Below are 15,651 nucleotides of genomic sequence, written 5' to 3' on the forward strand. Positions count from 1 at the left end.
GAGGTCTGGGAGGAAGAAACTGGGCTCCACGCTGCACCTGTATGTGTTTTTTGTTTTTTTTTTCCTCTTTCTGTTGGGCAGTTGCCCTTGGTGGTAAAGCAGGGTCAGCGTCGCAGCACGCTGCTTCTGGCTGTGCCAACTGATTTTATCTCCAAGCCTTCGCCGTGGCTCACCTACCTCTCGTTCCTGGGGAGTGCTGGAGGCAGAAAGCAGCCTTGCTTTTATTTCTTTTTAGCACTCTGATTATGCGTTGAGAACAGCTGTGATCTTGCGAGATGAGCCGAGGATTGTTGTTTTTTTTGTTGTTTGCCTGTTTTTAAAACCTCTGTTTGCCACCATCATGATGATGCGAGGCGGTGCTGCAGCAGAACGCTGTCCTTCCATGCCTGGGGAGGTTCGTGTGGTCTGGGGTTTGTCAGCACGAGCTTGATCCCGCTGGAAGTTGCTGTGATAACTGCTCTGAAAGCCGTGCCCCGAAGGCAGGGAGTTGCCCGGGTTGTGCTGCCCTGCTGCCAGCATCCACGCTTCAGTCCCGTGGCTGCCTCATCCCTACCTGGAAAAGGCTCCTGGGGAGCTGAGGAGGCACAAATTAACAGGGCAGAGGGTTTAGTTTAAATCCTAGCATTATTTGTAGGGATTTACAGCGAGGCAGTCGGGACTCTTGAGCTCGTGGTGCTTTCTGGGGGGTTTCTGAGGTCAGGAGGGGTTTGTTGGGGAATTTCTGGTGCGTGGTTTGGAAGCGGCGTGGCTGTGCCTTTGCCGAAGGTGAGCGGTGTGCCAGGGCTGTGCACCCTCACAGCGTGCTCAGAACCTTCCCCTTCATGATCCTGTGCCCTCCTGTGCCCTCCTGTCCCCTGTGAGCTGGGTCTGCTGGTGAAAAACTCCCATGTCCACAGAGAACACAGAGAAAATGTCCTGCAGTGACTGGAGGCGTCCTCGTGTCCATCTGTGTCCATCTGAACAACTTCCAAACTGGCGGCTGGACATCTCCCTGCCCCAAAGCAGCTCTGAATTCGGGAGGACACCTCAGGGGCTTCACGGGGACCGTGGCCTGTCCTGGAACGGGAGCTGTGTTACCTGCAGCCGTGAGGAGCCCGGGAGCCCTTCCAACCCTGGCTCGGGACGTGGATCAGGAACCCCTGAGCTCGCCGCCCCGCGGCAGGGAGTTGTGCTGGTGGTTCCGGAGCCCGATTCCTGTCTTCTCACCCATTTTTCCACCTCTCCGATCTGCCTGCGCGGCGAAGATCCCTCCGTCAGCACTTTAAGACGCTTTCCTCACCTTCCCCGTTACCTCCCTCGCTTCCAACCTCCGCAGGCTTCCCGCAGGTGAGGCTCTCGGTGCCCACAGCCCCCGCAGAGCACCCCGGTGTGCTCACACCTCCGTCCTCCCAGCACGAGCAGGGCCGGCTCCTCGCAGCCCCATTTCTTCCAGCCCCATGCTGTGCATGGCCACCATCCTCCGCCTGCCCCGAGCCTCCTGCATGCTGCCCGTGGCCCCTCCTCGCTGCCAGCAGGGCGGATTTCCAAACCCGAGCAGAAAATTCATCACCACCGAGGCCTCCCGGGGCTGGCTGCGGGGCTGCTTTTGTGCTCCTCTCCTTCCCTGCCTCCGCAGCCCCCTCCTTGCTCGTGCCCTGAGCCGCTTTCAGCCTCGCCGCCAGGATGGTGAGCCATAGGAGCCGGCGCTGCCAAACCCTCCGCAGGTTTCCTTTTCTCAGAGAACAGCGCTCGGATTCACCTTGGGCCGCTGGCAATCACTTCCGAGCAGCCCCTGAGCTGCCTTGCCTTGGCTAGGGAAGCGCTGCCTACACTCGAGCAATATTCCCCATTTCGGAAGGGGTGGGAGAGGCGCCGGAGGAGGCAGAGCTGACGGCTCCCTCCCCCCCTCCTCCCCACCCCCAGGCACATTTTTTTTGGGGTTTCGTTCAGCACTGGAGGCCCCCGCTGCTGCTTTGGGGAGCCGGGCAGGACCCCACTGCGGGCCACGGGGCTCGCAGCAGCCTTTTGGAGAGGCGACCTCGAAACGTGATCAGCGATGGGGCAGGGCTGCACGGGCTGAAGGAGGGCTCCTGCTCCGCGCTGCGCCCCGAAAGCACAACGTCAAAATGAGGGACAGCCCCTGCCCTGCTACCTGAGGGAGCTTTGCACTTGCTGCTGGAGCTGCAGGGCTCACAAACCCGCCCGCTGCTCCCCGAGATGTTTAACTGGAAGGCAGAAACAGGGTACCCAGCCCCGCTGCTCGCCCCGCCACGGGGTGAGCCTGGATGGGGATGGGGCTGGGCTCAGAGCTGCCTCCGAGGGCCGCCAGGAGGCTGGGATGAATTTCTCCTCTTCTTTTAAAGCACTGTATCCTATTCCTGCATGTTGAGGTCCGTGTGTGCGTGCCTGTGTGTGCCGAATGCTTGCGTCAGTAGTTAGGGCGAGTGTGACCGGGAGCAGTCCCAGAAGCATGTCTCGGTGTCGTGCTGTCAGTGTTCCTGCACAAGACTTTAACAGATGTTAACACCAAACGACCAGTCTGAGAAATGTACTTTTAAAAAAAAAAAAAAAAACAAAAATTATTTATTTGGGTTCAGATATTTTTGAAATACAAAAAAAAAAAAAAAAATCGGTTGTATTTTTTTTTTTAAAGCTTCTAATTCTTGGCGTACGCGGTGGTTAAATCCCTAAATTTTCCTGTGCTTATCAAAAAAATGGTTCCACTGAAGGTTTGTGCGTGGAGCTAGCAGTGGAGGCGGCCGAGCAGCCCCAGGAGGGCTGGTCCTGGGGGATTTGGCCCCATCAAGGCACGTGGAGGCTGGCAAGGACGAAGGCAGAGCTGGCACCTCCAAAGGCAAGTCTGGGATGCTGAAGCCAGGAAGGCTTTTTTATTTTTTAAGGTGCTGGCTCCTGGGGGTAGATTCACATTTTTTCCCCCCCCAGCCACCCTGGGCAGGGGGCTTTGGCGAAGATAACCACGCCAGGCAGGGCTGTGACCTCCTCTGCTGCTCCCACAGCGGGGCAGAGCTGGCTGAAACCCAAATCCTTCTGGGGCTGGGGGTTTCCTTCTGCTCGGACCCAGCGGTAGCGCGGGGCTGTGCTCAGAGGGGTTCCTGCCTCCGAAACGGGGTGAGGAAAAGCCAAACGAGGATCTGCTGCTGCACGGAGCCACTGCCAGCAGCAGGGAGGAGGCTTTGGGGTGCTGGGCTCGGGGGCTGGGGGTCTGTGTGGGTGCCGTGGTCCTGGGTTTTTGGCTCGGGGCTCTTCCCCTTACAGGACGGGCAGCCCTGGGAGCGGGAAGGTCGCTGCGAAAGCTTCCACCTCCATCTTCAGCGCCTTGAGCTCCTTCTGGTATTTCTCCTCCTCCAGTTTCTCCTTGAACTCCTTCAGCGTGGCCTTGGGGCTCATCTCGTTCTGCACCCGCAGCGTCAGCTCGATCCCTGCGGGGTGGGGGGACGCCAGGCTCAGCCCTCCCGGCCGCAGCACCCGCTGCATCCAGCAGCTCCCCAACCCTTCAGCGGCTGCAGAAGGTTTGGCTGGCCCCAGCTGTGGCCAGATGCCCTCTCCCACATCCAGATGTGCAGCTGGGACAAGGATTTCTCCCTTGTGTGCTCCCCCCAGCAACTGGAGAGGGAGAAGCTGCCCAGCTTAGCCCACGTCTTGCCCTTTGCCAGCGCGGTGGCTCTCCCGGAGGAGCTGTGCTCAGCCCTGCACGCCCACCAGCCCGGTCCCTGGTGTCCCCGGTGTCCCCAGCCTCACCTCTGTGGATGTACTGAGCCACCATGCGGAAATCATCCTGCTGGAAGCCGCGGGAGGTGAGAGCTGGGGTCCCGAAACGCAGCCCGCTGGGGCGCAGGGCGCTGACATCGCCTGCAGCAGAACGAGAGAGGAGTCACCACGGGCACCGGGAGCCCCGCGGGGAGCTCTGAGAGCCCCGGGGGCCAGCTGGGAGCAGGAGGCACGGGGGAAGCCCGGCACAAGGGATGGGATTTGGTGGAGTTTGTAGGGCACCTACCAGGACAAGTGTTTTTGTTGCAGGCGATGGAGCAGAGCTCCAGCACCCGCTCGGCCCGGCCGCCGTCCGTGCCTCTGCTGCGCAGGTCCAGGAGGATGAGGTGGTTGTCGGAGCCCCCTGCAAAGAAAAGAGGTTGGGGTTGGGGCGAAGGCTGCTCCGATCAAAATTAAAGCAAGAAAAGGTGTAGGAATTTCACCAGGGCCTGTCCCCGAGCTGGAGGGCAGCGGGGTGCCTCGCTGGGGAAGGGGCTGCTTAGCAGAAGCGTTTAGGAATGGTTTTATAGGGTCCTGAGGAATGGCTACAGCAGTGCCCAGCCCATCACCTCCATGCATATGGGGACCCTGGTGGCCTGGGACCGTGCGGAGGAGCCAGCCCCGTGCTGGTGACCCCGAGGGCCCCTTACCCGTGACGATGTCGTAGCCCAGCTCCATCAGCGCCGCCGCCAGCGCCCTGCAGTTGGCCACCACCTGCTGCTGGTACGCCTTGAACTCGGGCGTCATGGCCTGCCGCAGCGCCACGGCGATCCCTGCGGGGACAGAAAGCAGCGGGGGGAGCTCGGGGGGGGGAGGCTCCCAAAAATTTTCGGAGGGTTTTTGGGAGAGCTGGTGGGGACGCGCGGCGCCGCCGCCGCCTCGGCCCCGCGGTGGGTACCTGCGATGGCGTGGTTGTGCGGCCCCCCCTGCAGCCCGGGGAAGACCGCCTGGTTGATGAGGCTCTCCAGGTTGTAGAGCGTTTCCTTGCCCGTCTTGGGGTCCACGCTGCGGGTGCCTGCGGGAGGGGAGGGCGGCGGGGCTCAGCAGGCTGCTCAGCCCCCTTCATCCACCCCCTGGCGACTCGGAGAAGGAGCTGAGGTTGTTCCTCTTCAGCTCCAAACCTCTGAAACTCCCCCAGCTCCTCGCAGGAGACCCCAACCCTCTCTCCCCTTCCTCCTTTCCCACCGGAGCGGGCAGGAGCTCAGATTTCCAGCTCCCCCCCCGGGACGCAGCTCGGGCACCTTTGCGGTAGAAGATCATGCCGGCCCTGCAGCCCCGCAGGGTTTTGTGCGTGGTGGTGGAGACGACGTCGCAGTGCTCGAAGGGCGAGGGCACGACGCCGGCGGCCACCAGCCCGCTGATGTGGGCCATGTCGGCCATCAGGTAGGCGCCGTTGGCGTCGGCGATCTTCCGCATGCGGGCATAGTCCAGGTTGCGCGAGTAGCAGCTGACACCTGCGGGGAAAAGGGCACATTGCGGGGACACGAGAGGGTGCTGGGGGGGCACCCGGGGTTGAGACAACCCAGGTGAGGACACGAGGTCCCGGCACAATGGGTGTCGGAGGTTTTTTGGTGCTGCAGGCATCAGGGAGCGACCCCGGTTTGTTTTAAGGGCTGATCCCTTACCTGCTATGATCAGCTTGGGGTGGAAGAGGCGGGCGTTCTCCTCCAGGCGGTCGTAATCGATGTAACCCGTCTTGGGGTTGACCTGGGGGAAGAAGAAGAGGAGGAGGAGGATTCAGCCACCTCGCCGTGGCTGGAGACCGGCTGCCGTCGCCCTGAAGCAACAAAAAAAAATCTTGAAACCCCGAGGGCTGTGCCCTGATTCCAGCGGGGGAGCAGCTCTCCGTCCCCACCTTGTAGGGCATGGACTCGAAGAAGACGGAGGTGGCCGAGATTTTCTTCTTGTCCGTCATGAAGCCGTGCGTCAGGTGCCCCCCGTCGGGCAGGTCCAGCCCCATGATCCTGCCGTGAGGCTCCACCAAGGCCGTGTAGACGGCGAAGTTGGCGGGGGAGCCTGCGGGGAGGGAGCACAGCGGGGGCGCTGAGGGGGCTGTGGGGATGGCAGAGCCCAGCCCGGTTGATCCCGGGGGGGTGCCGTTACCTGAGTAGGGCTGGACGTTGACGCCCCACTTCTGGGGGTCGAGGCGGTAGGCCTGCAGGGCTCGCTTCTGGCACAGCCTTTCCAGCTCGTCCACAAACTCGGTCCCGCCGTAGTACCTGCCGGAAAATAGGGCAGGATTCACACCTCGGGGGATTCAACCTCGGGGGATTCAAACCCAACAGGATGGTGCTGCGTTCACACAGCTGTGACCCCGCTGAGATCGTCCAGTATGTGGCCGAGGCCAGGAGCTGAGAGGGTCAAATCCTGCCCTGGGGGAGCTTGGCAGCCAGCACCAGGCCGTGGCTTCCTTCCCAGAGATAAGGTCTCAAGGGGGCCGTGGCGGTGTGGGTGGTTCCTCTCCCTTCCCTGCGGGGCTTTGGGAGGGGGGTCAGGCTCTCCCCAGCCCCGTACCTCTGTCCTGGGTAGCCCTCGGAGTATTTGTTGTTGAGGCAGGATCCCAGAGCCTCCAGAACCGCTCGGCTCGCAAAGTTCTCTGAGGCGATCAACTCCAGCCCCAGCCTCTGCCGCTGCTTCTCCTTCTTGATGATGCTGTGCACCTTGGGGAGAGGAGAGAAGGGGCTCGGGACGTGCCCTCAGAAGGGACAGGGCAACGGAGAGCAGCCTGGAAAGGGACTGGAGGAGGGAGAGGAGATCCCTTCTCGGTGCAGCAGATCCCAGCAGTTCGCATGTCCCGCCACGCACATTTTGGGGCTTCTAGCTGCCACACAGCCATCAGATCATTCAGCTGGCACTTGGGTTAGTGTCAAAGGTAACTGCTGGGTGGCTACAGCGAGAGCTGAGCCTGGCACAGACATCTGAGCCGCAGGCAGGGGGCTGCGAGCAGCAGATGAAAAGTTAGAGCCCTGTGGCTGCAGGCTGCCCTCTCTCCTCTCGCACAGAGCATGGACGAGTCCCAGCAGCTCAGCCTTGGACCCTGTCCCCGTCCCGCAGTGGTTGCTGTCCCCAGCGGCTGCTGTGCCAGGCAGGGGCTCTCACCTCGGGGTCGTTGCTGTCGAGCGGCTCCATCACCATCTTGTTGTGGGAGGCCCAGAGCTCCATGCTAGGGAGGCCCGAGTTGGCTGCCGACTTCTCCATCTCCTGCTGCGTCCAACGTCACCTGCAAGCGGAGAGGGGACCGGGTGGCTTCTGCACCGTGCCCACGGGGGCTGCTCCTGCCCTGCATCTTCCCCAGAAACGCAGAGGGAGCGACCGCAGCGAGGACCTGCTGGGGGAGGAAGGCACTGGCAGCTCCTGGTGTTTCCCTGCTGGTTTCAGATCACTTTGTTGGCTGTAGATTTGGCCAATTCTGCACACCCACCCACCACTGCCCCCCTGCGCACTGCACCCCCAGCTTTATGGGGCTTCCCCCGTCCTACCCAGGGGTTTTAACGGAGCCAAAGAGCCCTGGAGCAGCCGTGATAGCCCCGCTCCCCCCCCCGGGCTGCACACAGATCGCCTTGCCCGTGCCCCCGGCCGGTTGGATGGAGCCGTGAGCTGCTTATTAAGCTCCCCGCTTGGCTCGCCTGTGCCCAACCCGTGCCAAGCCGCTGCCGGAGCAGCCGGGTGGCGGCGAGGAACGGGCAGGGGCTGGCTTCGGGCAGGCCTCCGGGGCTGCGCAAGTCTCCGGGGGGGCGGCAGCCGCCCCTTCCCATCCCGGTACCCCCGGTTTTGATCCCGGTGCCGGTCCCACACGGCCCCTACCGGCCCGTTCCTGATCCCGATCCCTGCTCCGGATCCTGCTCCCAGCCCCGACCGCGATCGCGCTCCCGGTTCCGCGCGGAAAGCCGCGCGCCTACCCTAGGCAGCTCGGCCACGCCCCCCCCTCGGCGCCTCCACCAATCAGCGCCTCGCTCCGCCTTTTTCTCAATGGAGCGGACCGACGGCTCCGGAAGCTCCTCCGCCAATCGGCGGCGAGCCCCGCTCCCCCCGCCGCTTCCTATTGGTCGGCGCCGAGGCGTGGCGGGAGGCGCTGCCAGCACGTGGCGCGCTGGGCACGGGTCACCTTGGGCGGCCACATGGGGGCACGGCCCCGGTACCCCCGGGGCACCCCCCGGGCACCCAAACCCCCCCCAAGCACCCAGAGCCCCCCCAGGGCACCCCGAGCCCCCCGGCACCCCCTGTCCACACCGGCTGCAGTGCTCCCAGCCCCCTTGCCCGCCCCCCCCGGGTATGGGGTGATGGCCAGAGCGGGGTCATGAGCCCGGGGGGTCCCGCTGGGCATGGGGCAGGGTCGTTAGGGTTACTGACCCTAACGGGTGTGGGGAGCACAGCGCGCCCCGACCCCTCCATGGGGCTCTGTGGGGTGAGGGGGGCCCCCGGGGGGGCACACGGTGGGTGTGGGGTGGTGTCTTCGTGCTTCGGGTCCAAGTTGGGTTGGCCAACCTTGCCTGAGAGGCTGTGCCCCGGGCAGAGCTTCAGGGGTTAAACCGAGGCAGCGTAAAATGGGGAACGAGGGGAGGGAGGGAGAGATCCTACTAAACGCCTCGTGGGCACGAGACGTGGAAAAACGGAGCGAGGCACCCTGAGTCACGGCGGAGAGGAGCGGTGGCTCCAAGGGGAGTCAGGAGGGGGGAGAGCAGAGCCAGAGGGAGAACGGCGAGGAGCACGGTGCTGCGGTGGGTCCTGCTGGGGACCTGGCGAGGAAGGTGCTGGTTAAGGGGAAGCGCAGGCTCGTGGAGGCAGGTTTGTGGGTAAAGGACTGCCCGTTGCACCAGGACACACCTCGGGTATCGCTCTGCCTAGGAGAGGACGCAGCCTCAGAAGGTATTTGTCGAAGGAGCAGGATTTTAGCTTCATCAGTCTAGAAGCTTTTTAGTGTCTTAATTGGCAATGCCAGCCCCCTGCCCCTCAGTGCCCAGGCTGCAGTGGGCCTTCAGGCATGGAAGGAGCTGCAAGCAAAACAAAAATCTTTTTTATTATTTATTTTCTGGCTTAAAATGTGTTGCAGTGTTGGTGGGCAGGTGGGCAGTACGGGTGCCGAGCTTTGCAGGGATGCAGGGGCTTCCCAGGGGATGCGTAATTGGTTTTGTCTTGATGGATCCCCGGGTTTCTGCTTGCAGCAGTGGGAGCTGTCCCCGTGGTGGCTGAGTTTCTGCTCTCCCCTTCCTGTCGGTACCGTCCCTTCTGGGACATGTCAGAGCAGCCCAAGGCATGCAGAGTACCCTCCTCCCTCTGTTTCGGTTCACTGGGATCCTGCTCAATCCTGCTTGAATTCCTTGTGCCTCACAAGAGTTTTTCTGCTGTTCTGAAGCTTTGCAGATGCTACAGAGAGGGATGGTTGTTGTGAAGTTACATTCAATAGATATTCCAGCTTTGTGTATACATTTTGGGTACAGTTGCTAGCAAAGGCTCGCTCTGCTGAGCTGTGGGAGCTGCAGCTAACAGCAGTGTGTGCTGCTGTGATTTCAGGACTGGCCTGCGGCGATGGAGAGCGTCTCTTCTTCCCCATCTCCCTTCCCGGGCACTTCCCCCACCGTGCCTCCTGCGAACACCACTGCCCACGATCACTACTCCGGCCTCCAGAAGAGCATGCACGTGCTCTCCATGGTGGTGTACAGCGTCGCCTGTCTGCTGGGGGTGACGGGCAACGGCCTCGTCATCTGGATTGCGGGCTTCAAGATGAAGAAGACGGTGAACTCGGTGTGGTTCCTCAACCTGGCCATCGCCGACTTCATCTTCACCTTCTTCCTGCCCCTCAGCATCGCCTACACGGCGCTGGGCTTCCACTGGCCCTTTGGGAAGCTCCTGTGCAAGCTGAACAGCACCATCGCCTTCCTCAACATGTTTGCCAGCGTCTTCCTCCTGACGGTCATCAGCATGGACCGCTGCGTGTCGGTGGCCTTCCCCGTCTGGTCCCACAACCGCAGGAGCCCGGAGCTGGCGGCCAGGATTGCTCTGGGGACGTGGGTCCTGGCCCTGCTCCTCAGCTCCCCGTACCTCGTCTTCCGTGACACCGTGGTCAGCTCCAGGAACGTCACCAGCTGCTACAATAATTTCGCCCTGTCCGATGACTACACGTCCGAGGCAACGCGGAGGCTGTGGAGGATGCGGCATAAAGCCATGATCATAACCCGCTTCCTCTGCGGCTTCCTCGTTCCCTTCACGGTGATCCTCCTCTGCTACAGCATCGTGGCCGTCAAGCTGAAGAGCAGGCAGTTAGCCAGCTCCGCCAAGCCCTACAGAATTATCATTGCTGTCACGGCCTCGTTTTTCCTCTGTTACTTCCCCTATCACGTCTTCTCCTTGCTAGAGATATCCCAAAACTCTTCCAGCCACGAGATGAAGATGGCCCTTTACATAGGGATCCCCTTGGTTTCCAGCCTTGCCTTCTTCAACAGCTGCATCAACCCCATCCTGTACGTCTTCGTGGGGCCGGATTTCAAGGAGAAGTTTCGCCAGTCCATCCTGTCGACCTTCGAAGGGGCTTTCAGCGAGGACTCGGTCCTGGCCAGCCTGACCAGCAGGAGGAAGTCCAGATCTGCTTCGGAAGCAGAGGTCCCAAGGGTCTGAGCGTGTTCTGCATCACTACCATGGCCGGAGGGGCAGTTCCCTTCCCTTCTCTGCAGTTTCCCCTCCTTTCAGAGCTGTAATCGCAGGACTGAGGGCTGCGAAGGGCCGTGCACACTCACAAATATCTGATTTTTTTGGGTCCTACCATGACTTAACCAGAAAACTCTCTGGAGCTGCAGCAGGGCTCCTGAAAAGTTGGGGTAGCAGCATTTTCCTCCCCGTGCCCCTTTCCTTGGCTGCCTGTTTCCATGTACCCATTTTTTGGCTGTGCCTAAAGCCCCTCGGGCTGTGCCTTGCTGCGGTGCCCGGTGTCCCTGGGGGCTGTGCTGGGGGGGTGACCACTGGGTGGGTGGTGCTGCTGATCTGTCTCAGCTTCTGGATTTCTGCAGGCGACCCTTTATAAAGCTCACTGGGGTGGTGACTCCTGACGGGGCTCCCTTTCTGTTCCTCTCTCCTGGCAGCTCTTTGCCAAGATGCAAAAATTCTGGGGTTCCACCAGGGGGCAAAATCGGGTGCGGCTGTGTCGGCGTTGAGGCTGTCCAGAGAAGAGGATGGAAAGGGGGAAGAGCTATTCCATAAATCCCTTATAATCAAATCTGTAAAGAAAGCAAGCATCCTTTCCCATATATCGTACCAGTCTGGTGCACGGGCTGCTAAAGCTTAAGTAAAAAATGATTAAATTAAAAAAAAAAAAAGCCGCTCGGACAGGCAGCGGGATCCACCCAGAAGCACTCTCACAGACGCATCTTTTAAAGAAATGGGGTTAAATGAAATAGCAACGTGTATTTTTGTAGGATCTGGCCCAGCTAGTAAAATCTTTTCTCTCTCCAGATGTGTGGCAGGATGAATCATGAGATTGCGCTCCGGTTACTTGGGTTTGATGAGCAGCCTAACTCTTTCTGAGCAGTGCTTGGCTGTGTTTGTGTTTGACATTCTTCTGGTCCTTATGTAGCTGAAATCTGACTTTTTGTACCGTTGGTGAACGGATATTAAACCTCATTAAACTTATTTAAAACCTTCCCGGCCTGCTGTGTTGCCCGTGTGATAAAACTCAGCAATCTGGCTGAGCCGAGCAGCCAGAGGAAAAGATGAAACGCTCCCAGCCTGGGCGTATGAATTCCCAGGCACCTCGCTCTTCTGCGTGGATGGCTGTGCTGAGCGAGAGCTGTCACTTGAACACGCTGGGGATTAATTACGGGTCTGCTGGGCCGTGCAATATTAAATGAAGGTCGTGATCCCACCAGCAGGCGTGTGCTTAACCTGAAATTCATGCATCATCCCGCGGAGATCGGGGAATTTGCCCTTTGCCACAAATTGCTGCCTGTCACACAGATAAAAGTGCAATGTTTGCTCGGCGCTGTGCAACGCCGGGGCTGTTTGCTTGCTCCTGGTGGTGAACTCCAGCACTGATTGCAGCGTCAAGGTTGCGCAGCTCCAAGTTTGCTCTTTCGGCTTTTCTTCATCTGTTGGCAGAGCCCACGTAATTCCTTGTGGCAAACGTCTGCGAGGCTGCGACAAAGGCCTTGGCCTCCTGCCGTGTCTCCCATCACCCCAGCACCCCCAAAGGCCAGGGCTTGAAGCATTGGCCCAGTTTGTGAGAGGAGAGAAGCAATTTTCTGGGTCGTTTGGGCATACGAGGCAGGTACGGGCTTCCCATGGGACATGATTGAAATGAGGCAGAGTGTCAGGGTGGGCTGAAGAATTGCCACAGGAGGAAACTCCTCTACAGAGCACCACCTTCTCCAGGGCATCCCAGCCCTATTTCGTCAGCAAACTTCAGAGCCACAGCTCCCAGAAGTTGCCTCCACCCTCAGAGGCACGTTATCACAGCTAAGCAGAACAGTGTGACTTTACAAAGCTGAACATCTCCCTGCAGGATGGGGAAGGACACGCAGAGCTTTCAGACCACTGTTTCTGAGCACGCTGTCAAAATACTGTTGGGAAAATAAATGGGGAAGGGAGTGTTTTCTTGGTGGTAACCCTCAGCTCACAGCTGTGTCGCAGGATGCACTCGAGATAGGAACGGTTCTGTCACCCGGGGTCTGATCCCGAGCCTCTGTGCGGGGAGAAGCCAAGCACGGGGTTGGGATGCCCAGGACTGGCTCCAAGATAAATCTGCCCCGTATCGAATTCCCTCGTGTTCAGTCTCATTATCACATTGATAATTATGGTAGTCCCTCATTCCTAACTAGAAGGCAGGCTGCCCATTCTCTCTGCTATTCGTGTTTGGCTTGTGTGTGTCTAGAAAAGCTTGAATGAAAAGAAATAAAAAAGAGGGAGAGAGAAATTTCCAAAGGCATGTAAAAAATCCCAAGAGGTTGAACAACATTTGGGCAGCTGTGCCGCCCTCTGACGCAGCTTTGCTCTCAAGGCTCTTTCAGATGCGATGGGATGGGTGGCGCTGGGCTCCAGGAACAGCCTGAACCCCGTGGTGTTTGCAGTTATTGGGAAAGGTGCAAACTGGCTGCCCTGCTGGCACGGGGCTGATTGGCCCTGCGGAGGGGCCGATCCATGGGTGAGCAGACAGCCCTGCGTGTATAAAGAGGGCTGGGATGCACAGAGCCACTCGGGGCTGTGCACGGGGAGAGCAGAAAATAAGCAAGTTTTGGCAGTCAGGGTGTTTGGGGTGAATTAGCAGAGCAGGGTGAGCAGTCTGGTGAGGTCTTTAATGCTTTGGAGTTGAGTGTGGTGGATACGGTACAGCCAAAACATCTTGGTGAAGAGCTGGGAAGGACTTGGCGGGTGATTTTTGGCTAGAGGCTTTGTCATGGTGAGCCCTCAGGCAGAAAAACAAAGCCCGTGCCTTCTGAGTGCAGAAGATGCTCTGGACGGAGCTGTGGCCCACAGCTATCCTCCAAGGAAGGGAGCAGGGGAAGGTGATAGCTCACTACCCAGTGCAGATGGAAGAATAACTAAATGGAAAGAGGGAGGGAGGAGTAGGAGCTGAGACAGCCTCGAAAATACCAGCAGCATGATGGTGGGTGTAGCGAATGGGAGGGTGATTGCAGCAGGTGAGGAAGGTCCCATTAAGGAGGACTTAATGAGATGAAGGAGGACTTAATGAGATGGTAAAAGCCTGTGTGAAAGCTGCTAGTTCCCTTGCATTTCCTCTGGTGAACCCTTCCTGGTGAGTAAAACTTTTAAGTGTCCCATTGTTGAGTTTGGGGAATGGACTTGTTAGATAAGGCTAAGCAAAAGACAGTGCTGGGAGGTCTGAGAGCAGAACCTCTTCCAGAGCTTGGTGAAGTTAGGCAGGAAAGAATACGACAAGTAAGAGGATTGATATTGTTAAAAAGCTTTTCTGTGAAGGAGAGGTGTTGGTAATAGCGTTAGTAAATCACGCAGGCCGAGCCTTTGCAGGGTCTCTCCATCTTTTCTTGGTGTAGTGGCTGGGTGAGGATCCCACCCTGTGCAGGAGTTAACCTGTTACTGCTGGCCCAGGGTCAGCACCAAGCTGGGAAGGGAACAGGGTGAAGAGGGTGTCTCTGCTGGTTGCACTTTGGTCCTTCCCTGCACATCTCCTGGTTTCTGCTTAGCTGCACGGGGCAGAGTTGGACACCAAATCTTTCTTCACTCTGTACATCTGTGTATGTAAGGCACAGGATCTCTTCTTCTGTTCTGAATTCGGCTTTAATGAGCAAGCCTGCCGTACACTGACCCATGACTAATTTGAACCCTTCCTTTATCTTCACTAGCATGATGCGTGCTCGCTCCCTCCCTGTAGAGGAGCTGTAGCGTAGTGCAGTAATAGTGAATGGCAAGTCACACCAGGACCCAGTGGGCAGGACAGAGAGCAATGGGATGTTTGGCACTGTGTAGCCGGTCAATTTTCCTAAAATGACATTGCTTCGTTGTTCAGTTCAATGGCTTTTGTCTAATGGAGAATCGAAGGGCAAACCACATCTGTAAGCAGGAGGCGATCAGGTGTTACGCAGGCTTTGCAGGACAGGCACGGCAAAGAGAAAATGCGAATGAAGCGAAGGATGCTGCTGCTGTTCTGTTTCAGGGCAGTGTTTGTTCAAATTCTTGCCTTTTCATCCAGCCTGAGACGTTTTTCTGTGCAGTGACCTGTTAAACACTGGCTATTCCAACAAGCCTCTCGCTCCTTTGTTTGAAGGCTGATAGGAGATAACCCCGTGCCCATGCTGAAGGCTGATGCAGCAGATCTCTGTTAATCATTTCAGACTGACCCGGAACTCAGAGCACTGCTAGAAACAGGAAAACAAACTAAACTCAGTGGCTTTTTTTCAGACAAAGCTTCATGACTCAGGAGGAATGTGACTGTAACAGAAAGAGCTGGTGCCTATTTCCTGCAGACAGACAAGCCACAGTTAGGCAGTAATGCTTGATAAAACAAAAAGAATGCTGTCTACCTACATAGCCCTTCACATAGATAAGATGTGTACTCTGCTCTGGGGCCTTTTTTTAAGGCACTTTGGTTCCCAGAAACGGGGAATACTATTTTCCAGATCACTATCAAGTGTGGGAAAGAAATCATAAGATTACTCTTCCTTCCCTTGATTCAGAAATGTGTTTATAGCTGCTCCGAGTTCTGCCTCACTAGCTGGGCAATGTCCAAGCTGGCATCTTCTGGAAACCAGACACAGTCATTCCTGAGGCAGGGATGGGAGGTGGTGGCCTCCAGGCTGTGCTCGGTGCCCATGCGCTGCAGAACATCCCAGCAGGCTCATATGTAGGGCAGAGGATGTCTTCAGGATGCTTTGTAGGACTAACTGCTGGGAGAGACAAAACATGTTCACAGGGCCGTGTTAGGATCAAATCAAAATGTTTCTCCAGCATGCCAAGCTTAATAATTCTTACCATCACATAGATTGGCAGAGGAGTATAATATCCAATTTTATTTAAAACAAACAAACACCACTCACACAAACAAAAAACACCACCACAACCTGGCAGAGCAGTGATGGATGAAGCTTAGGAGACTGGATGATAGTAGCATTTGTCTTTTCTCAGGTGATGCATGCAGGCTGTCATCCAGCCAAGCACGGAAGGAGCAGCGCCCTTCACCTTGGTTGGACTAGGCGTGGATTTATTTATTTATTTATTTATGAACATTTCTTCCTGCCAGAGTTGCATCTGGATTTAGAACAGCAAATCTCTCTGAGCCGCTATATTCACACCCTGCATTTTTTCAGAATTCCTTAGATGATTGCTAATTGGATCATTGTAAACGAAATAAAATCCAGGTGCTCATTTTGGAGGAACTATTTGTAAACTCTTGGATAGCATATTGTAAAATTAACAAATCCCTCTCCGTTGGGACTTGAGATT

General features: G+C 57.7%; 2 protein-coding genes across 3 annotated transcripts; one reads left to right on the forward strand and one right to left on the reverse strand.

Moving 5' to 3' along the window:
- Nucleotides 1–67: 67 nt before the first annotated feature.
- On the reverse strand, nt 68–7,662 carry SHMT1 (serine hydroxymethyltransferase 1). Of its 2 annotated transcripts, none has more exons than XM_084296057.1 (12): nt 7,552–7,662; nt 6,847–6,967; nt 6,262–6,407; nt 5,851–5,966; nt 5,603–5,763; nt 5,373–5,454; nt 4,989–5,201; nt 4,646–4,762; nt 4,398–4,520; nt 3,995–4,111; nt 3,739–3,849; nt 68–3,419 (listed from the first exon to the last, which is right to left on the reverse strand). In XM_084296057.1, exons 2-12 carry the CDS (start codon nt 6,943–6,945, stop codon nt 3,250–3,252), a joined length of 1,455 nt encoding a protein of 484 aa, XP_084152183.1. In that variant the 5' UTR covers nt 6,946–6,967; nt 7,552–7,662; the 3' UTR covers nt 68–3,249. The 2 variants fall into 2 exon arrangements, with proteins under 2 accessions (XP_084152183.1, XP_084152184.1); XM_084296058.1 differs by having other exon boundaries at nt 6,847–7,075; nt 7,552–7,660.
- An 844-nt stretch (nt 7,663–8,506) lies between these two features.
- Nucleotides 8,507–10,550, forward strand: LOC311214941 (chemerin-like receptor 1). The gene is made up of 2 exons (XM_084295816.1): nt 8,507–8,613; nt 9,259–10,550. Exon 2 carries the CDS (start codon nt 9,274–9,276, stop codon nt 10,357–10,359), a length of 1,086 nt encoding a protein of 361 aa, XP_084151942.1. The 5' UTR covers nt 8,507–8,613; nt 9,259–9,273; the 3' UTR covers nt 10,360–10,550.
- The last annotated feature ends 5,101 nt before the right edge of the window (nt 10,551–15,651 follow it).

Source organism: Netta rufina, assembly GCF_964035555.1.
Source record: "Netta rufina genome assembly, chromosome: 15".
Classification (NCBI taxonomy): Eukaryota; Metazoa; Chordata; class Aves; order Anseriformes; family Anatidae; genus Netta; species Netta rufina.